The sequence below is a fragment of the Onychostoma macrolepis genome, chromosome 10 (genome assembly GCF_012432095.1).
Source record: "Onychostoma macrolepis isolate SWU-2019 chromosome 10, ASM1243209v1, whole genome shotgun sequence".
Classification (NCBI taxonomy): Eukaryota; Metazoa; Chordata; class Actinopteri; order Cypriniformes; family Cyprinidae; genus Onychostoma; species Onychostoma macrolepis.
The window spans coordinates 24,489,765-24,512,382 of NC_081164.1; the positions used below are offsets into that span (position 1 = coordinate 24,489,765).

Below are 22,618 nucleotides of genomic sequence, written 5' to 3' on the forward strand. Positions count from 1 at the left end.
GAGAACTTTTAACATTTATTCTTATTAGTATATGTATTGTTTAAAACTGGTACATTATTAAAAATGTTCATTTTTAAGAAAAGTAATTTCTGACATGACTACTCTCTGAGGGATTGGCATGGTAATGTACATGACAGTGTTAATGTGTTTGGTCTTGGCAGTAGTGCGATTAATCACGATTAATAGCATCCAAAATAAAAGTTTTTGTTTATGTAATATATGTGTGTGTACTGTGTATATTTAAAGACACACACATACAGCATATATTTTGAAAATATTTACATGTATTTATGTGTATATATTTATATAAATTATATCATATATAAATATATTTAATATATAAACGTAACATTTTTCTTAAATATATACATGCATGTGTGTGTATTTATATATACATAATAAATATACACAGTACACACACATATATTATGTAAACAAAAACTTTTATTTTGGATGCAATTAATCGTGATTAATCGTTTGACAGGAGAGCAAGTACCGACACTTGCTACGGCCAACATATCCACAACATGCTGCTGTGAGCATGTAAGAAATACTGCTGCTGCACATAACATATACACGAATCACTCTGTAGCAGATCTATAGAGGTGGAGCTGGGGAAGGTGGAGGGTTTCTAAAGCACACTGCAACTACTACAGCAAGCACTAGCCAAGTATTTGAATGTTTGAATGTTGAGCTGGAAGCTCATTGCCTGCTGATACAAAAAGAACCAATCAGCTGAGCCATGTGATAATGAGGTCATTATGTCAGATTGAGTTTGAACTATCAGACTGCGCCATCTAGAGTTTCATGCCAGAACTCTGGATTTAAGTTATTTTTGTGATTACACTCTTTTTCAGAGCAGAAATAGATTGAAAGAAAACTTTCTGCCATCAGTATGAGACACACTCTCTAGAACTACATTACCAGTCATGCTTATACAACGACAAACATCTTAAATATAGTATATTGCTATTTTTAACTACACGGGGAAATTGTATTGTATACTAATGTAACAAGAAACACTTGTTTCCAAGTTTTTATACCATGAAACCAAAGTGCTGTGAGTTTTTCGCCATTCTGTCTGTAAAGTAGACTTTCCTCACAATGCTGTCACTTCCTTCTTAAACTAATTTTATCAACAACTTCCCATTAGTCTCAGTTATGGCGCAATCAGAGTCACATTTGTACAGGAAAGACTCTGATGTACTTCATCACTCTAGAGAGCAATACAGCGTGGTGACAGAATTTTATCAGTGCCTTTTGTGGACTCACATAGTTACAATACACAAACACACAGTAGCTCCAGCTCTTTACGTCCTTCCCTTTTTCATCTTTTATTCATCATGAAACCAGTGATGAAAAATTCATGACTCCAGGCAATGAAATGAATGCAAAATGAAAACTGTGGGCGTATAAAAAGGGTGAGAGAAAGAATGTCTCTATCTAGGGTGACGCTGGCACAAGGTGCGGATCACGGCGAGGGCAGTGGGTTCTGGAGAGCAACTCTCTGCTAACTCTTTCTATGTTAATAAAGTAGATGAACTTCTGATGGACCCGTTTCATTTCTAGCATCACGGGAACCTGGGCAACTACACTGTGTGCTTGCTGAAGAATATTATAGCTTACCTTACCAAAAAAATCACCCATACTGGAGGCCAATCGCATCATATGGAATATCATTATTGAATAAATTAAGTGCCTTAATGTTACAGCATAAAATTATCAACAGGAAAAACAAGAGAAAAAGTTTACTAAAATTGGTGTAGAAACCATTTTCATTCAGTAATTGCTAAATTTCACAAATAATTACAAAGAAATGGCCAGTGACATTGAATTAAAGTTGAAAATTTAAAGTAGAACAACTGAAATAGTATTTTCATGTAAAACATACTTCAATAATCTTTGTTTTATGTACAACTTCAAAAAACATTATTTCCAATCTAATTCTTGGGTGTCTCTAATATAAGACTATATAAACCCATATCTGACAGCTGTGAAAACCCTCATCACCATGTGGTTGTAGCCAGAGCCATAATCACGTCTGAATAAACCACATTCAAACTGTATATAAAAATGTCAATTTAATATATCTCATATCTACACATTGAAATTATGACTACAATGTCTTTATTTCATTTACTAGTATGATATATGGAACATCAACAAAGCAATATAGCATACTTGTTTATAGCATACGTAGTTATACTGTTAAAGAAAGGTATGCAGTGTATGCGCAGTATGCAGTATAGGGCCTATGCTGGAAATCCATTCCAAACATATCAATTGATTGTTGCCTGTTAGTGCTTACCTCGTCTCAGTGAGGTGGATGGACCTGTATGGACCGAGGATGGCAGTCCGTTCATGTATACGTTGTGTTCATATACATATATATGTATATGTTGTGTCCGTTCATGTTATGTATACGGTTGGTCTTCAGTGAAGCCAGTGCAGGTGAGTGTACCTCAGGTAGAGTTGTTTCAAAAGGCGTAGCCTAAACACTTGTGGTGTTGGTTTGGACCAGCGTGGATGTAGGCCTACTCCATCACTAAAGCCTTCAAATTAAGCCTCACCTTATGCTCATTTACAGTCAGTTTGCGATGTGTGCGAACCTGGTAAAAGTAATGGTCTATAAACAATGCTCATAATTTTACATTTAAAAATTAAGCAGTCGGTGTCAAACAGGTACATTTATAACGAGATACATTTCTTTTAGTGCTGTCAAACGATTAATCGCGATTAATCGCATACAAAATAAAAGTTTTTGTTTATATATGTGTGTGTGTGTGTGTACTGTGTATATTTATTATGTAAGCCTATAGATACACACACATACATCACCTATTTTGGAAATATTTACATTAATATACATTTATATATTTATATTCTTATATATTATATTATATAAACATGACTCAAATATATACATGGATGTGTTTGTATTTATATATATACATAATGAATATACACAGCGCACATATATTATGTAAACAAAACTTTTATTTTGGATGGGATTAATCGTTTGACAGCACTAATTTCTAGAGCTGGGTAAAAAATATCAATATCTTGATGTTAATCGATTCTCATTTTTACGGAACTATATCGATTCTTAATCCCAAGAATCGATTAGTCTAGTCTGTTTTCAGTTAATGGAAGGAATGTTGAAGGGAACCACCCAATATATTGCAATAAGCATTGTGCTTTGGTACTTTTAATATGAAACAAAGTCTCGGATTTCAAATTCTGTCCATTGTATTGCAGTATTCAAATAATAAATGCAGTTTTGGCGCTGTTTAATGACTGCACGTGAACTGATCGTATCCTCCACATTAATACCAGTTTCAGCACAAAATAAACATGACTAAACATCCGAAGGTAAGTTAAAAGAAAGAGTACAACTTTACAATCCGTATCTTGTCTCATGTAATCGCTCAATCAGTGTTTCAGCCGCGCAAAGATTTCAATATAACGGCTTGTAAACAATAACATCACATTTACCTCAGAAAAATATATTTGGTGATCATAAACCCCAGATAAAATAAAAAACAAAGACAAATAAACTGTAGAGAGGGGTATTTTGCTAAATATATGCACCATATTCATTTACTGTTCTTCAGTGTTTAATTTATGTTTGAATAAATCCATCAAGTTTTTATGACTGCCACCATTATGTTTATATTTAAAAAAAAACTAATTGAAGTAGAAATATTATGTAGGCTAATTGTAACTTTATTAGGCTATTTTAAAAACTTCATTAAGTGTAATTTTAACAAATCAGTCAATTTTAACGTTCAATATTATAGTAATGTAGTACCAACTGACTCTCATGTATATTTTACAGCATTAGTTGAGAGATTTTTTTTTTCCTTGAGAATATTTGCCATGTACTGTACCTGATATATATCCAAAATAATCGATATTGAGTCGAATTGGCAATCGAATCGAATCGCAAGCTTGTGAATGAGAATCGAATCGTGAAATTTGTGTCAAAACCCAGCCCTACTAATCTCTTTCAATTAGCCTACATTTTCTGGCATATCGCTGTACAGACTACAAACTACGTAGGTCAACGTCACACGATGGCATAATTTTTGTTAAATTCTTTGGATAATAAGTGTTGCATGTCTTTTATGCAGCCTATAAAATTTTAAATTCTAAAAATGTATATTTATGTAACTATAGCCTAATATTTTACATTTATATAACTTTTTTTTACTGTTTATATAACTCTGTATGCTACAAAAATCAACACAATTACATCACTATTTTAAAATAAAATAAAATAAATCGTAATAACTTTTTTTGAGATCTTAAGGTAGGCCTAATGTTTTATAAAATTTTAAATATAAAAAAATCTTTTGGATCTTTATTATGTTTTTACTTATATTACTTTTTTACTATTTATATAATATAAATCTGTACAGGCTACAAACCATGTATGTCAACATCACTATTTTAAAAATAAAATCAATAATATTAAGATCCTTTGATATCTTAAGATAATAAGCTTAATATGTCTTTGATGTATAACAATCGAAATACTTAACATGGACATTATTTATATTTTATGTAACATTATAATGTTTTATTTATATAATTTTCTACTAACTTTATTTTAGTCATAAATTATTTTTAAACTTGTTTTTCATAGGATTTTCCATATTAGATAAGTAATACATAAATAGATCAATAAGATAAGAACATACAGAACTTTGTTTCTTCTAAATGTAACTCAGTAGCGTGATGCTATTTCAAGGCTGGAACTCAGAAGAGGTCTGTGTCTGTGTATTGTCTGCATACTCAGCCGCACAGTACCGAGCTCCAGGGATCGTAGACGTCACACACTCCCTGGAGCTCGGGGCCAGCTGTCAATACGCAGATGCTGGCCCCACAGGAACCCACACTGGCCCCAGCGGTGGATGCAGGGAGCCAACCAGCGCACAGCTTTTGTGTAATGAGACGGGGCCTTTCGCTGACAGTCCACCCCTGAGTGAGTACTGCGCCTGACATACAGCCACAAGCGTGATGGTTGTCGTTTGACAACTCCCTCGTCACGAATTCAGAGTATTGCACAAACAAAATGCTCTCTCTCTATTCATTACCATTGTTCGGTAAGTTGCTGGAACTCCTTCTGCTTGTGCTGTGGAGTTTTGGGGCCCACTGAGACTTGAATGAGCGTGAACCCCACTGTAGTGTGAACATGAGTGTATGAGTGTGTGTGTGGTCCTCCTGGTTTTTTTAATGCTTCATTATTAAAGAGAGCATGCTAGTGGCTAATTAGGCATAGTTTGATGCGCCCCCCTCTCTTCTCATCGCCGAGTTAGCATCTCTCTGGTAAACTGATTGCTTGCGTTGAGTTTCGAGCGTTTCGCTGACATTGACCCTGCCACAACGCTCCAGATGCCACGCTGAGACGTGACTGGAAAGGCAGAGCAGGAGCGTGGAGGCTCTTTTTCATTTCATTGGTTCATCAACGGGCCAATGAAATCAGTTTTCAACACAGAAACCCAAATGCATGACTAATTTGTTGTGCCTTCACAGCTAATTTTGCCCTATTTTGTGTCATTATTAGTAGTTGCTGTGATGTGACATCTAAAAACGTTTATTTACATGTTAACTCCAGTATTATTCTTCTTGAGCACATATGGAATTTTAAATAGAATACATGGTTAAATCTCATGATTAAAACTTAACATATTTCACCCAAAATTGAAAAATAAGAAATTATTTTTTGCATTTAAAAAAAGTAAAGCCCATTTTAAAGCCAATATTATTTAGAATTTCTTTGAATTAATGTCAAATAAACCCCCCAATTTTCATTAACCCGTTGATAAAACCTCATTTCTGTAAAAGATACATAATTTGAATTGTATGCATAACTGAAGTATGTCTTCACATAGTAATTAATACATATTCAAATAAAATAAAAATCTTTATTTTACCCCAAAACAGTATTATAGCAGGGTTCCTTTTTTGTTGTTGTTGTTATAAAATAATATTAATATTTCAGCTATTTGCCAAGGCAACATTTTAATTTAGTTTACCTTGATGTACTAAAATAACCAAAAATGAATAAAACACTACTAAAAATGACAAAAAACTAAATTAACTAACATTAAAATGAAAATGGAAAATATCAAAATAAAAACCGATTCAAAGTATTAATTAAAACCATTATAGTATCTCAGTGATACTAAAATAATACTGTATTACAGTAATGAGATTCGCCACTGAGAATAATGAGAAAAAGCTGAAAAGTAAAATGTCCGAATGTCTTGAGAAAAGAGAATTCATAATTTGCTGTATGAGCCTACTTGTTTTTGTGCTTTAATCAATTGTAACATTTTTCCATGCTAAACCGTGAATTGATTTAAGCTAAAACTTTAGATTATTTTTCCTATTTAAAGCTGGATTTCTCCATTGGGAGAAAAGTGTTTTCCCATGGATATTGAGGTTCACAGGAAAATGAGCGTGTTTTAGATATAGCCAATGGCGGTCGACTCTATTATAGATTTAATATAGAGGGCATTCCTGAGAGACACACAAGATTTCTCTCTTTTCTCGCTCTCTTTCTTTCTCTTTGAGTGTTTTGAATATCCTAAGGTGCCATGACCTGAGAAAGTATTAATGGCATCAGTGCCACTTTAAGTGGGTCATTCGGAGGTTCAGACATATGAAATGCTGTCGCATTCTGGGGCAAATCATTACTGCATGTGCATCTTTATGATATGAAATGCATTATGAGTGAACCAGAGCATATAAGAGATTCAAAACAGATTTTGGTAGTGCATAATAGCGTAAAATATTACAGAATATGCAACCATTTGATAAGTATAATTAGCAGCATTTGTTAAGAGTAATATTCCTCATTTTTTTTATATAGATTGCAGTTTTTGCTACAGACATGAATGATACCTTAAAACAAGTAAAATAATTTGCATTGAAGGAAAGACACAATCAACCATAAAAGGGGGTTTTCACAGCAAACACTGGCTTTTTGTGAAGAACCTTTAACATCCATGGAACCTTACAAGGTTCTTTATAGTGCAAAAAGGTTCTTTAGATGATTAAAATGTTCTTCACACTAAGAAAAATGGTTCTTTTAAGATGCAACATGGTTCTTCTATGGCATTGCTATGAAAACCCCATTTTGGAACCTTTATTTTTTAAGAGTGAATGCAATTGAAAACATTTTGGGCTCCCTAAAAACCTTTGAGTGATTTCTTAAAAGAACTGTATTTTTTTAAGATTCTGAAGAATTTTTTTCCACTATACAGAACCTTTTGTTCAGTGGAATAGTTCCATGGATGTTGAAGGTTCACGGTAAAAAATGACTGTGATTTTAACGGTAAAAAACTGTGATAATGCTACAGTAAAAACCTGTTAAATTGTTAACGGTAAGTTCCTGTAAAATTTACAGGGAAAAACCATAAACTGACATTCCCAGAATTCCCTGCATTGCATTTTGTTTGAATTTGATGTTTTTTCTTTGAAATAACTGTTTCTTCTTGTTTTTTTTCTTATCAGTTATGTTTATTAGGGTTGTATGTTACATCTAATGTTGTTAAATTAATGGGTTTTTTTGCATATTTCAGTTTAATGAGTCTCACCATGATGGTGTTTAGTGTTTGTGCGAATGACACTGTGACCTGTTTGTGCGAATGACCTTCTATATATGTTATTATTTAAAAGCTGCTTGTGATGGGCTTTGGTTCATCATGTGACTTTCTCATCACCGCCTGCATTTGGTGGTTATCAGTGTATTTCAAAGGTATAAAACAGATTTCAGTACTTCAATAGGTTGGTATATTAACATTATATCAGTTAATGAAATTATGGTATTTAACTGTAAATTTAAGTTAAAACCGTAAAATGTGGTTGAGAATAAACATGCTTGAAGTGGCTCTAAACACGCTTCAAATACTCTGATAGTGTCTATGTAGAGAAGGAACACATAACAGTGGCTTCAGATCTTTTGTACTGCAGATCAAAATGGGACGCGCTATAGCCTACAGCCTGTGGTAATTATCTCTGAGTGTTTGAGAGGAGAGAGCCAGAGGGCGACAGTGCACGAGTTTACTGAGGAGTGAAGGATCGTCACGCCGGCTTCAGGCTCTATGACGACTTCAATGAGTCAAAACCTTTAAACGTGTAATTCAGCTGATGTAGCTGGGATTCAAACAGTACTGGAACCACATGCTGGCATTTCGTGTTTGTTTGCTGTTTTGTTTTGTTGTAGTAATTTATACAGCAAAAGATAAAATCAACAGTTCATTCATTTAATGTCATTATCTTTTGCTTCTCTTGTTTTTCTGTTGAGAAAGAGACGCCTGTAATCTCACAAGTTTCAAAAGAGATCTCAACAGTGTCTCAAATCGGCAAACAGAAGTCGTAGATCTCAATTTTGAACGCAAACATTTCTCATCAAATGGTATCCCATCAAACACAAAATGTTCTCGTAACAAAAGCATATTGTTTCCCTTCTTCAGCTGCTTAAAGTTACAGGAATGTTCTTTTTTTGGTTTTTTTGACAGCCTAATAGGAACAGATACAGAACATTCTCTAATTTCAGGTTTAATTTCAAAACCATAAACTAACCTTCCTAGAATGTTGCCGGGAGGGTTTTTTTTTTTGTAACAATATTATAACAATCTTACAGAACAGAATGGTTAAATCTCATGATCAATCTACATTTTGCAGATTTAGTCATTCACCTATAGTGTAATGCAGCATTTAAATGTAGAAATGAAGATATATCTTTAATCTATGTATGAAACCATTAAATACAATTATATTTTTATTAAATATTTAAAAATATTTTTGACTTGTGCAGTATCATTTCAAGGTGCTAAAATCTCCTTCCATTATTTTTTTTTAAATTTAATATTATTTAATATATATAAGTGTGTGTATATATATATAGTTGCTATTTTCCTATATTTATCACCTCCCCTCGTCTCATCTGTTTTTACTTTTGTCTTCACACTTGCTGGCTCTCTGGCTCTCTCTCATGTTAACCTGTCGATGGCGTGTGCGGTGTGACTCTGACCTCCATCTGCCCATATGTGACTCTTCACCCTCCCACGAGACCCCTGCGCTCCGTTCTGACAGCCCATGATTAATTACTCACCCTTATGATTCATGCCTCAGAAATATTTCACAATAATGGACAACAGGTGGTCCTTCAGGACATTATTTTAAAGTCGCATGTGTGTGTGTGTGAACCTGCTAGAATATGTATTGTGTGCATGAATGGTGATATATGATTTAATTTCACTTTTTAATGCAGTCTAGTCCCCACTTGTTCTTGAGTGCATTTTCAATAGAAAGATGGCAGGTTATGCATAGGTACTTTAACACTGTGGGACTATCTGAACATTGCTCTGTTTTTTAAGTGACTCAACATGTTTCAGCCAGTGGTCTTTGCTGAGATGTTGCTGTGAATGGTTTATAGTGTGTTCTGGGTGGTTGCTAGATTTTTTTTTCGGTGGTTGCTAGGGTTTTTAGAGGTTGTTGCTTTTCGCCCGAAGTCCAAAATGAAAAGTAATTGCACCTTTCTCAATACGTCATGCAATTTGAGCACAAAAGATGTAGGAAGACACTTTCTTACCATGGTATTGAGGTGCTATATGTGTGGTTTTAACTGTGATTATCATAAATGTATGCTACTATGCAAGACCAATGAAAAAAATGTCACCATATAAAAATAAGGTTGTTACAATTTTTACAGATATTACTGATTTTGATTAATAACAATTTGCATCTGCATCCTAACTCAAGCTACTGCTACTATCTAATGTGCATTTCTAAGAGACAAAAAAGTATTATTATTATTATTATTATCAGGCGACACAAACCTGTTTCTTGACTTGAAACAATATCACTCATTAGAACATGCAGAAACTAACTTTGGAGCAAAAATCTGGCTTTTAAACGTGAAATAAATAAAGATTTGACATTTATCATCATAATTATCGATTTCGACTGATATGAAAAAAATTTACGGGATAATTCTTTTGGCCCAGCCCTATATGAATAAGTATTACACCACCGTCAAAAGTTTTGAGTAATTACAATTGCAATTTAATGTTTTTAAATGCTGTATCTTCTGCTCACCAAGGCTGCATGTATTTGAGAAAAAATGCAGTAAAAACATTCATTTTCATAAGATTAAATTTTCATAATTTTATCTGTTTTCTATTTGAATATATTTTAAAATGTAATTTATTTTTTTTAGCATCATTACTCCAGTCTTCAGTGTCACATGATCCTTCAGAAATCATTTTTCATCAAATAAATGCATGCAACATTACTGAGAATAAATGCCTTTATTCCAAAACATAAAAAATAGTGCTCATTGTACTTCACAGCAAATTAGTTAAAGCTAACGTATTTCAATAGTAAAACAATCCTTTGTAAAATTATAAATATTCCTAAACTCACCCGGAATAAATTGAAATGTGATGTCAGGTATAAAAACGCACTGTATTTTGTGTTGCAAATCTTTTTTGGATTGACACACACACACACAGTGGCACGTCATGACTTTATTGTCTCCTTCATGTGTGATCTGTTGGAGGGCCTTTCATTTGCATCGCCCGGGGCAAAGTTTCCCTCTGGCAGTGATCCGTAGATCTGGCTGGGCCGCTCACCTCGGTGTGATGAAAACTGCTGCTGCTCCCACAGACACTGACACACGGAGTTCAGCCCTGACAGCTCCCATACTACACAGAGACGAACCGCTGTTCATTTAGCTCGCTCGCATACAAAGAAAATCACAGTTAAGATCTCTTTAATGCCTCATCCTCATTTATTTCCAACGTGCACCGATGAATCGTTCACAATAAGCCCAAGAATGTGTATTAAGACGGTAAATACTATTGACTTTGTATAAAACATATAAAACATTCCTCTGGGAATTATATCAGTGTCGTAGCTGCGTGACAGATGTAGCAGAACGCATATCAAATCACATTATATTTCATTTCTGATGCTTCAAAAAGGCAAGCGGGAAATGAGGCGGATCGGTCTGTAGGTGTCTGTCGGATCTATTAACAGCACAAGCTCTGATAATAACCTCTTTGTGGGTTTAAAGGGAAAAAATCCCCTGCTTTTTTATCCCAAGGACAAGTGTGTGGTGCGACTGCTTCAGACGTACAGAATCCATTTCAGAGAGCCTGCGGCTGAACAGACAGCACAGGTTCATTCAGAGAGCAGACTCCATAATATCCTCACCCCGTGGAAGAACTAGCTCGACCGCACAGAGCATGTGCAGACTACTTCCAGACATTTGCATTTGAGGAATCTTAATGTTCTACCAACAAATTTTCTGTATTGGTCAGATTGGTGAACAACTCTTTATTGAATCATTGGTGAACCCAAATGGAGTTCCATTTGTCAGTGTGTTTGACTTCATTTAGACTATAGTTCATTTAGATTTGAACACACACACACACAAAAAAAACACACTTTTTAAGTTGCCATTATATAAGATGCCAGCAGGAACTCTTTATTCTGTAGTAAACCATCATGTTCTGGTCTTTTAAAGAACCCATGGAATCAAAACACTGATTTCAATAAACCACTGAAAAATATCTGGTGTATTAAAGATGTCATTACACCTAGATTATGCAATAATTGCATATAATATAATGTGTAATATTGCTACAAAGTATAATACACCAAATATCCAGTACAAGACTTGGATTCTTGGTATAGAAACTAGTTTCACTCAGATATCACTACTAAATTTGACAATTAATTAAAAAGGAACAGTAAATAACACACTGAATTAAATGTGAATTTTTGAAGTAGAGAGACTGAAATAGTATTTTCTTGTAAAAAGTACTCTAATAATCTTTATTTACAACTTTGGAAAAAAAATCCTTGCAGATAGATAGATTAAATTTTATTTTTATTTTGCTTGTGTGTGTGTGTGTGTGTGTGTGTGTGTGTGTGTGCTCCTTTTTAAAATTTTTAAAGTCATTATTTATAACTGAACTCGAGAATCCAGGTCTTGTACTGGATATTTGGTAAACTGTAAAATATTTACTTTTATAGTGTTAGAATATTATGCATTATATTACCTGCAGTCATATGCACAATTTCAGTGGTTTGTTCAAATCTGTGTTTTTTTTTTTGGTTCTTTAAAACACCAGAACATGATGACTTACTTAAGAACTAGAGAATAAATAATGGTGGGACTTGAGTAGGCATCTCATAGGTAACCTAAAAATTGTGGTTTTTGTGGCAAAATCTAAATTAACTAGTCTAAAATAAGTCAAACGCACTTGTTGGATGATGCATTTTATGCATCAGGGATGTTGTCTCTTGGGATATCCAAACGTCTCTTTTGTCATTCTACAACTTGTGTTGGCATTGCTATAAATTCACACTTTGTGGTGGTTACACTGCTACCATACATAGTTTTATTTCTGAGAGAAAGACAACTGCATCACTCCCAATGTATTTCTCAGTCAAGTCGCATAGAAGATACCGCATGACTTCAGAATGAGGTCTTCTGAAGGCCAGTGCTTCCTTAATTAGAAAGAGATTCGACTTCAAAGAAGCATAAAGTGGATTCATACATGTCCGTGCTGAGAAGCAGAAAAGGTGAATGTGAATCCATTATAAAAGTTTCCCGCAAACTTCATGATCTTTGTTTTAGGAATTAATTAATGTAAAAAAAAAAAAAAAGAGGTGTTAAAATGATCTATTTGAACGTGTATTTGTCATGTGTTGGAATAAAATGTAATGCTAATGTATTAAATACAAAGTGATAATGAGGACAGATTGCAGCTTAGAATGAGAATCATAATTAAATCAAAAGCAAATTTTAACAGTACACTATCATCACCCTCTCTGTGGTGTCAGTTGGAGTTGATGTCTGAGCATGTGTGCACGCGTGTGTGCGTGTTTGAGACACTAATGAGTGGGCTGTCGACAAGCTGTTGTTTAAAAAGCTGGGGGGCGGCAGTGTGATATGATGACCCTGCAATGACCCCAACAACACACGTACCTTAATATTATACTCTACACCATCATTTAAAACACGCTGATTTTGGAGTGTCGTATTTGATACATTTGTAGACTCTCCAGTTGAATTGAGCTGCTTTTACCATTGATTTCAATGATCAAAATTGGCCAAATGTACCTGAAGTGTAGTTCACAAAGACTCTATATGGTTTGTGGAGACCCTAACTACCCAAACTGTGCTTGGATTGATTGGTCCATAGGAACACATGTCATCCTCAGGCCGTCTGGAGTGGATTAGGGATGATGTGCATTACGGGGAAATCCATGTTTACTTCATTAGGAGGATTACTATAGTCTGTGGAGAATGCGTTCTATCAACACTTATTATCAGTGTGCAGTATTTAATAGTAATACACAGTATTAACAGTGGCGAGCGATAACTTGCTAAAATACAAGAAGATGCATTTTCAGTGAACTTTCCTGATTGGTTTTGCTTGAGAAAGCATGTACAGTTGCGGCTTTTTAAAACTGATTTAGTCGAGTTAGATTTGCATCAAATACGATGTGATTTTTGGTCATCGAGATCTGGCAGCAACTGTGCATTTTTCTGCTTGGAGCAATTTGCGGACAATTTTTCTTGTGCATGAAATCACCCACATGCCAACAAACCAAAGAGAATGTGGCGTAAAACTGAGGATTCGTAGAGCGTAGGCGCCAAAGCTGTTGTGGATCCGCTCACCCCGATCTCTCCATAACTGGCACAGATTTGCAGAAAATTACAGTCGTTTGGCAAATGAATAATTCACAGATGGTTACATACACAATCGCAGCATTCTATTATGTAAGCTTTGTTACACGTAAAATGATAAGGGAATTTATAGTCGTTTTAATATTAATTAGCCAGAATTTATGCTGTTTACTCTTTTGTTAAGTCACTTAACTAACAAAAGCCTTTATGACATCATCCCTTCAGGAAGTGACATCACTTTGGCGGCAATGGATTTAATGAATTCTGTGAGTTAAAGATGGGAATTTTTAAAAAGATTTTTAACAATAATTTCATAATTTGGATTTTAAGCTATTTATTTGTAAAATCACTTAACTAAAAAACAAAACCTTTATGATATAATCTTCCAGGAAGTGACCAATCAACCGCAGAAGCATTAGGAAGTGTTACCAATGGATTTGACACATTCTGTGAGTTCTGAAAGTTTGTTCACTTTCATACTATGGAAATACTTGGTTAAACACAAGCATATTTATTTACATTTTTAAGTTGCAGAATTTAAAAAGTGCTGCATAACAAGAATGACCCATTAGTCAGAACGCTATTTTTGCATATGTTTATATTAATTAAATTATATTATGCAACTTAGAAATCAGTGTCAGTCTTGTTCATGTCTTTGTGTACCGTATCTTGTAAAATTGATTGTTTGAGCAGAACGCTCGAATACACACGAGCATATTCATTTTTTATTTTTAAGTTGATGAATTCAAAAGGTGCTATTTTTAAATATTCCCAAATTTGATTTAGAATTCAAAACGCTATTCATGCATGTTTTAAATGCACGTTTGTATATATTCTACTATTATGCAACTTCCACAAATCTTAGCCCCAGTTCTGTATATATGTGCAACTTCTTGTAAAACTGATTATGTTTGAATAGACCGCTTGGACAATTAAAAACCTGTATCAAATATGCATTCAGGCCAGGTTGCAGAGGAACAAAGGCTGATAATGGGCCAGACAGTGAAGTGCTCTGCAATTACACCAGCAGGACGTAATTGACTGGGAGAAGAACAGACAATGTCTGATCATCAGCGAGCAACAAAAGAGCAGGTACCATCTCTGATCGTCTGAGAGACAAAGTCAAATTAACCTTGTTGATCAAAGCTCGCTTGTTAAGTTCAGGATTTTTAGAATGGCCTCTTTTAATGATGAATAAGAATATAAGATGAATTAACCACAACACACAGAACATTCAGCTGCAATGACAGGAAGTTTACTAAATTGCAATTCAGATTTTATGTAAACCGTTATATATTTACACCACCGTTCAGAATGTTTGGGCTCACCAAGGCTGCATTTATTTGATGCAAAATACAGTAAAAACATTACTCATTATCATCAATGTTGAAAACAGTTTTATTGCTTCACACAGAAATGAACTGTATTTTAAAAGTCATTCTCATAGATGACAGCTGGCTGTGCTGCTCAAATCCACTTACAATATTGTACCTAGATGTGAGTGAGCTAATTGAGCTGAGACGAGGAATATAATAGAGACTGCATTAAAGTCTTAAACCAGGATTTGGACTTCCCCTTCATTTCCATTCTAGAAAGCCTATTGTCCATTACCGAGGATCCAGGACCCTATAGGTGACACGTTGTGTTAGCTTGATTCAGGTAGACAGCACTCTCATCTCCAGACTGTGCTGTAATCGCCTTTCCTCGTATGCAGTGTCTTTACAGCTTGATAATCCAGCTAAAACCAGTAAGACTATAATGCTGTCCGTGACAGGAAGGCCTTCATCGGGGCCCACCTGACCTTTCCTTTCAATTACTATTTTATCCATATTTGCAGGATATCACGTAAACAATTGCTTTCTCAGCACTATTTTCCTCACAAGTGTCTATGTTTGCATTCCCACACTAGCAGCTTGGACAGAGTTTCCTCTAACAGCTGTACCCTTGATCCGAGCACGTATCCTATGATACTAACGTCCAACAAAGACCCTCCTCGTGGCCATCAGGAATCCCCCTGTGGACGAGCCTGCGCTTTATTCCGAGCTCCAGTTCTCCTCACGGGTCCCCAGGCACCGCCGGGGTCATGGCTAACCCAGGCACGGTGTCAGCAATTCATCTGAGATGCCACGAGTTCATGATACACCTCAGCTCAGGAGGAGATCCGCACATGATGAGAGAAGTGTGGGGTCACGGAGTTCACAATAACTAGAGACTCTGGCTGTCAGACTCCACACCGAAAACACGGAGGAACACACACTGTTTTCTAGCTGTACAACAGAGATGCCATGGACATGTTGTTTTTATATGAAGCTTTACTTATAGACTGCCTGAAAGGATTTTTTTTTTTTTTTTGAAAGTTGTCTCCAAAAGAGCTTTTAGCTCAATTCTGAAGACAATTTTGTTCCCAGATTGAGTTAAGTAAATCCACACAGAGATAACAATCAAATAAAAAGCTTTAAATAGCCTGTTGTTATGAGATGAAAACTCCTTGATTAAAAATACCGGGATTTTGTTGCATGCTTTAGAGCAAGGACAATATGAAATTCCAAATATTCTTGCATTTTTTAGTACAAGGACTTAAAAGTCTTGAAATTTCTTGAAATTGTTTCGTTTCGCGCATGCGTATTTCTATACGCGATATAATCATTAAATGACAGACGTGCCTATAACAATGAGAGCTGTCATAAAGGTCAGAATGCAAAAATCAGGTTACATTTAATCGAGAAATTAAAAATGACGCCTTATTAAGTTCATAACAAGTGACGACAAATTATTTTTGCCTTTGTCTAAAAGCATTTATTTGTATAGGCTTCATTTCGTAGATGATGAACGTGGGCTTTTGTTGAAATAAAACGCTTCGACTTCAGTGTTTTCTTTTTCACGCTGGAAATTGTCATTTGAAAGGAAATGCTTGAGTTGGTCAGAAAAAACGTATCAAACCCACTGCTCAATATTGCAAATATGTTATTATTTATTACATATAAAACATAATATATTTATATGCCATCATAAATAAAAACGAATTTCTTTGCTGCTTGTCTCTGGAATATGAATGATGAGATATGGCAGTACAGATTGAAATCCAGCACATAAGAAAGGACACAAACTTTATAGTTCAATTACAATGAATCAGGTTTCTTTGAAGGCTGATCTGACTGATGTGATAAGATCACAGCGCTTTCCTGACACCTCTGTACAAAACACATCTCACCTGTCCAGGTTATCATCGGGCTGTTTTGTCTGTCTCTATTTATCAGATGAAATTACAATATTTCTGGTAAACATACGCCTTTACAGCCCAAACGACCAGTCAAAACTCTCCCAGATATGCGAGTTACCTATTTTTAAATGTGGCATTTGTGTAGGCTATTTATAGGCTTACAAGCTATGACACTGCGAATTTATATTTCTCACTCGATTCAAATCCACCAACATATTTTATAAATGTATAGGCTATATTTCATGACTTTACTGTCTTCTTACTTGTCTAAAAATGTCCTATATGCATATGAAGAACTCACAGATTGAGTTACCTTAGTTTTAATCCATGCATAAAATGAATAATAAACATAGTTATGACTAAACTGCATGTTGTGCTGCTTTGCTGTGTTAAACTGTGAATTAAATGACTGCTTATAAAGCAAACTAATCCATTTTGTGTAAATATTTAAAGCTAAATGGTAAAACTAAAACGGTCTCCTATTCTCTGTGCATCACAGTTTCTACAAAAGATCTCAAAATATTTCAAAACAGAAAGAAGCGCTTCAAGCATGACAAGACCGAAAATGAACATCAGTTTGTCCCTCAAAGTTATGAAAACTATCTTTATTAGCAAAAGTACAAACAAAAGCACATTTACGCACGAAATGATTAATGAAAATTGTTTAATCAAATGTTGCATCTTACAACAAATCCAACAGTCCCCCTCGCCCACCCTGACAGCCCCAAACAAACAAACAAACAAACAAACAAAAACAGGTTTGAAGTGTAATATTTTATACCGAGAAAAGAAATGTTGGAAAATACACCAATAATATTTATTGTCGAGCCTCAGAAAACCTTAAGTGCTGTGGTTGATTGTTTCGATACATGAAGTTGATGAGCAGTAAAATAAATACAGCAAAATAAATAATTGTTAAATCCATTGTCTCCGCTTCTCAGTTAAAACAAACGTAGTGTTTTTGTTGAACGTTTTTCGGGTAACACCAATTATTTCTGTTATTTTGGATCAATGCATATCCCTTCGTTCAAAAAAAAAAAAAAAAAACTAAATTACGACGTTTTTTGCATTTAAAATGGACAATTACACTCTTGAATAAGTGAATCAAAAGTCTTTTTATGGCACATGTCATGGTTGACTGTTAAAACATCAGGAGAAAGACAGTAAAGATATCTTCACATTTTCACGAATATCATTGCTATATAAACCGACATTGAGAGAGAGTTTCTGCATCATCCGTGACTGCTTAGTTTTTAATGTCTGTAAATGCTCACCAAGCGTCCCCACATCTTCACCTTCCTCTCACTGAATGGACATGTAGGGCCAGTTGAAACTGCTCCCAGATAGCAGCATATCCCTGATGAGCGTCTCAATGGGCGTTTTACCCACCAGTCGAACGAAGAAAAGCTGTTCTATAACGGAGGAGGAGACCATCCGGAGCGCGGGGAGTCTCAGCAGCAGCTTGCCGAAGCGAGTGGGCTGGTTCGGATACTGACTCCTCACATACTCCTCCAGAGCACACTGAGATTTCTCCTGAAGTCCTTCTATATGCGGTACGTCTGAAAGGCCGCATGCATCTGCATGCAAATGAATATAGCCATTAAACACTCGCCATTCAATAGAATAACATCTATGTTGCATGCATATGTCACTGTATGCACAGTAAACTTATTTAACATAATAGTAGCAGGCATATAAAGCGTTAGCATTCATTTATTTCCTTAGATAAACACAGAATTAATTCATTTGAAAATCTAATTGTCTCGATGGAGTTTGACCTACAACCTAAATTAAGTCAGTAGACAAATATATATTTTTTTAAATTCAAGAAAGCATTAGCCAAACGAATATACCGTGTGCATTTCATCTTATTTCTCATAATAAATGATTAAATAGGCTACGCTTGGATACAACGAATTAACGAAACGAATTAAGCTCTGAATGCTATATTTTGAAAGATCAATAGAAACGCCTTAGAGAGTAATTAAAACTAAGAAGAACTCTCGACTTTTATAGAGGAGGACTCGGTATTTTTAACCAGCCTGTGTGGGCTACATAGGCCTAAGTATATTAAAACTCTTTTTGGACAGTTTTGGAAAGTTTGATATCAGCGTGTGACTTTTAATTTTTTTTTTTTTTTTTCTGTCATTAGCCTATGTTCTTGGCGCATTGCATGTCTTGTGGCACGGTTTTAATCAAAACAAAATATATTTGTTGTATATTTGTAGTCTGTAAATTTATAACACAATTAAAAGTAAAACAACATCTGTTTTGTCGATGATTCCCATAACTGAAACGAAAAGCTCGCGGACTTCAGTCTCTGCGTAGTGTTGCTATAGTAACGCCGCAGACTTTGCGAATTTCTGTTTAGCGCTCTGCTTAAAACTTGTTATCGAACTTTAGTAACTCAAGTTCTATTTAGCGCGCTCTGCTTAAAACTTGAAACGAATGTTGGTCGCGTAAACGTTGTTTGAATGTTGCTTAAACGTTGTTTAAAGGTTGTGAAAGCATAGCCTAATTATTTTCAATAATACATTTGAGAAGACCTTTTAATTTTATTTATTTATTTATTTATTTTTTGACACGATTCAAGCCGTAATGGAGGGTGGGGTTGTGTAGCATGCGAATTTCCATCATATAAATGTAGGCAGTTCTGAAGGACTAAAAATGACATATTTGTAGGCCTACTTTTAAAATGAATTAATTTGATCATTTATACCTAAAACTTTAATGTTACTTAAAATATATATAGGGTATGTGTACATATGTAACTTGTCAAATATGATCTAATTTAACTTTTATTACTGAGCAGCCTAATGCTGATTTTATATTCTTATTCAAAATTTGACATCATCGAACTACCATTATTTTTAAACAACCACGCCTTTAATCTGATTGTGCGCAGATGGTACTTTTGACAGATTGACGGTCCATTATTCGAAACAAACTTCGCGGAACAAATAGGATTATGCTATAGACAAGCTCATTGAACTGTACAGTAAGTTTTGCTTGATCTTGATTCGGGCCTACCTGATGTGAACAGCACTATTGCTTTGGCACAGCTGTATTCGGCGGAGTCCACCTGCAGGGCCTTCAGTTTCTCCACCTGCTCCTGGAAGAATCGGATATGATCCATGAAGGCCACGACTCGGTCCGCGGACATCGGGGACGCGTGAAGCCCGGCGGCGGCGAGGAGAGGAGCCACGTGGAGAGGCATGGAGCTCTGCGCAGCGTTCAGAACGAAAAGTTCACTCCAGGTGAGTCTGAGGAGAGACACCTGATCCGTGATTTGGAGATCAGGAAAGAAAGGGATGTTCCTCGCCCATTCCACAGCACTGAAGAGCAAACGGGCCGCCAGCTCGCAGATGTTCTCAATGCCCATGATGTTACCCGACTGCATGCACTGGTTTCCGTATCTGGAGGCTGGATATGGTTCGGCCCGAAGCAGGAGGGATATGTATCCGGACAGGTAGCATTGGCCACTCAGCGGGTCTCCGTTGGTCAGCGCGTAATGGCTGGGGTTCGGCTGATTCGGCGGCATTCTTCCTCGCTGAACCGCTATCAAAACAGAATTAGACGGAGAAGAAATGTGCGTAGAAACAACGTATAATATTATCGTGAATAATCACATCTCTGATCTTTCTGCATGTAGCCTACACTCTAAGAAAAAGGTACAAAAGCTGTCACTGGCGAGGTACCCTTTCAAAATGTACTGATATTTACCATTTAGGTGCTAATATGTAGGCCTACACTTTAGGTACAAATATGTATCTTTAATGTATTAATATGCATTCTTTAGTGATAAATAAGGGACAAACTGCCCCTTTGAAAGTGTACCGCACCAGTTTTTATACCTTTTTTTCTTCTGAAAGTGTATATGCACTGCAATAGTGGGAATAATCTATCTATCTATCTATCTATCTATCTATCTATCTATCTATCTATCTATCTATCTATCTATCTATCTATCTATCTATCTAAACACACTGTTTACACAATTAACTGCAAGTGCAATCAATCTAGAATATGAAAACAATACTATAAGAAACTATACTCTGTAATACTCTTAATATTTTATAGATTTTACACTAAGATATTAACATGAAATCTGTCCTACTGATACAATAACGCAACTTTTCCTGTTCAGTAATTGAATGCAGACTAAATAAGTGGTCTAGTTAGTATACCTGCCTAAAAGTTGCTTTGTAAATAAGGTTATGTTATTACAAGACGAATAATTTTTTTAAATGTTTTAAAGAGCTTTTTATGTTCAGAAGCAAAATCATAAAGCTTTAATTAAATTGCTTTTGGCCTTGAGCTACAAGTTGTACAGTATGCAGGCTAGTGTAGGCTATATAAAAGTTTATTAATGTTGTGTTATATTAATTTGTAATATGAAGAAAAACATTTTTAAATACCTCTCTTTATTTTTATTATTAATTTTGGCCAATTTCTCTTTCTTTCTTTCTACTTATTTTTTAATTTGTATTTTTTTTTATGTGGGCTACAAAAGAAGGATGCACTGCGCACTCACCTTCGCGTCTCATGCCCACTTTCAGGCATTTCTTCAGGCGGCAGTACTGGCACTGGTTCCTGTGGTGCTGGTCCACCGGGCAGCTTCTGTTGGCACGGCACGTGTACGTTAAGTTCCGCCGAACGCTCCGCTTGAAGAAACTTTTGCATCCCTCACAGGTGAACTGTCCGTAGTGCTTCCCGCTGGATTTATCTCCGCAAACAACGCACTCAATGTGCTGCTGGTTCTGCGCCGAGTTCTGTCCTTTATCCTCCGCGGAAGGCAGTCCGGTGTTTGGAGAGTGCGCGGCTGCGCTCAGGCGGTGGTGATGGTGGTGGTCTCTCTCCGCTCCGCTCTGATCATCCAGAGATCCCGCCGGTGCCAGTTCCTCCTGCGGATCTCTCCACACGCTCACCACCATGGCCATGGCTGGACTGCGAACCTTTTACGCGTCTTCTCCTGTATTATTCAAGATGAAGAAGGCCGGTCGTGTTTTATCCATGCAGAAGAGCCAATTGATATGGAAAGCGCATCGATGGGACTGGAGATAGGCTTATGTGTCCAACAAGATCAGACAGCCAGATTGGACATGAAACAATCGCGCCGGAACTCCGTGCTGGTGGTGTCTTCGTGCGTAAAAGGGACAATCGGAAACCCCAAATGAATCAGATCCGAGCAGAGCAAAGACGCGGCGTAGCGCAGCCTTCTGTTGGCATGATTGACATGAGCATGAATGGAAGACTTCAAGTTTAACTAAAAACAGGAGTATCCGTGAGAACAGAGCTGAACGGACTCAACTTTGGCATGATGCTGATCCAAATGACCACACCTTCACTTGGTCTTATACGCGCTTCAGCGGTGGTCTATTGAATGGTCTGTATTATAGACCCCATCAGGTACTAAAGCACAGAAGTGGGCGGCTCCTTTAAGCTCGGAAGCTCTGTTTGATTGGCCATTTAGCTCACATCTTTGCAAAGGCGGCTGGATGCAATTATGTGCTTCAAGTCACTTTTAGCAAACACTGAGACTTTTATGCGTTTGTATTTTTTCTCATATTTACACTTGTAAACTGCACACTTTGTAAATAACATGTCTGCACACTTATAACATATCTGTACATTTATATGTATACTTCTATACTTCTATTTATTGTATATTATTTAAT

At 35.9% G+C, this 22,618-nt stretch overlaps 1 protein-coding gene and 1 long non-coding RNA gene across 3 annotated transcripts; one reads left to right on the plus strand and one right to left on the minus strand.

Annotated features, from left to right (window-relative positions):
• The first annotated feature begins 3,265 nt into the window (after positions 1 to 3,265).
• Positions 3,266 to 16,022, plus strand: LOC131547692 (uncharacterized). Of its 2 annotated transcripts, none has more exons than XR_009272980.1 (6): positions 3,266 to 3,372; positions 4,802 to 4,987; positions 13,946 to 13,986; positions 14,110 to 14,169; positions 14,682 to 14,812; positions 15,630 to 16,022. It is a non-coding gene; the product is annotated as an uncharacterized LOC131547692 (long non-coding RNA). The 2 variants fall into 2 exon arrangements; XR_009272981.1 differs by having other exon boundaries at positions 15,633 to 16,022.
• A 1,721-nt stretch (positions 16,023 to 17,743) lies between these two features.
• nr2f1b (nuclear receptor subfamily 2, group F, member 1b) lies at positions 17,744 to 22,301 on the minus strand. Its single transcript, XM_058789452.1, has 3 exons — positions 21,475 to 22,301; positions 19,971 to 20,498; positions 17,744 to 18,517 (listed from the first exon to the last, which is right to left on the minus strand). The coding sequence occupies exons 1-3, from the start codon at positions 21,878 to 21,880 to the stop codon at positions 18,243 to 18,245; spliced, it is 1,209 nt and encodes a 402-aa protein (XP_058645435.1). The 5' UTR covers positions 21,881 to 22,301; the 3' UTR covers positions 17,744 to 18,242.
• Between the last annotated feature and the right edge of the window lie 317 nt (positions 22,302 to 22,618).

What these genes read in the sequence shown, in the direction of transcription:
- nr2f1b (XM_058789452.1), bottom strand. Translation starts at nt 21,880, where the DNA reads ATGGCCATGGTGGTGAGCGTGTGGAGAGATCCGCAGGAGGAACTGGCA. An exon ending in AGTGGGCATGAGACGCGAAG is followed by an intron (nt 20,499 to 21,474) that starts GTGAGTGCGCAG and finishes CTGTTTTGATAG; the next exon opens with CGGTTCAGCGAGGAAGAATG. An exon ending in AATAGTGCTGTTCACATCAG is followed by an intron (nt 18,518 to 19,970) that starts GTAGGCCCGAAT and finishes ATTTGCATGCAG; the next exon opens with ATGCATGCGGCCTTTCAGAC.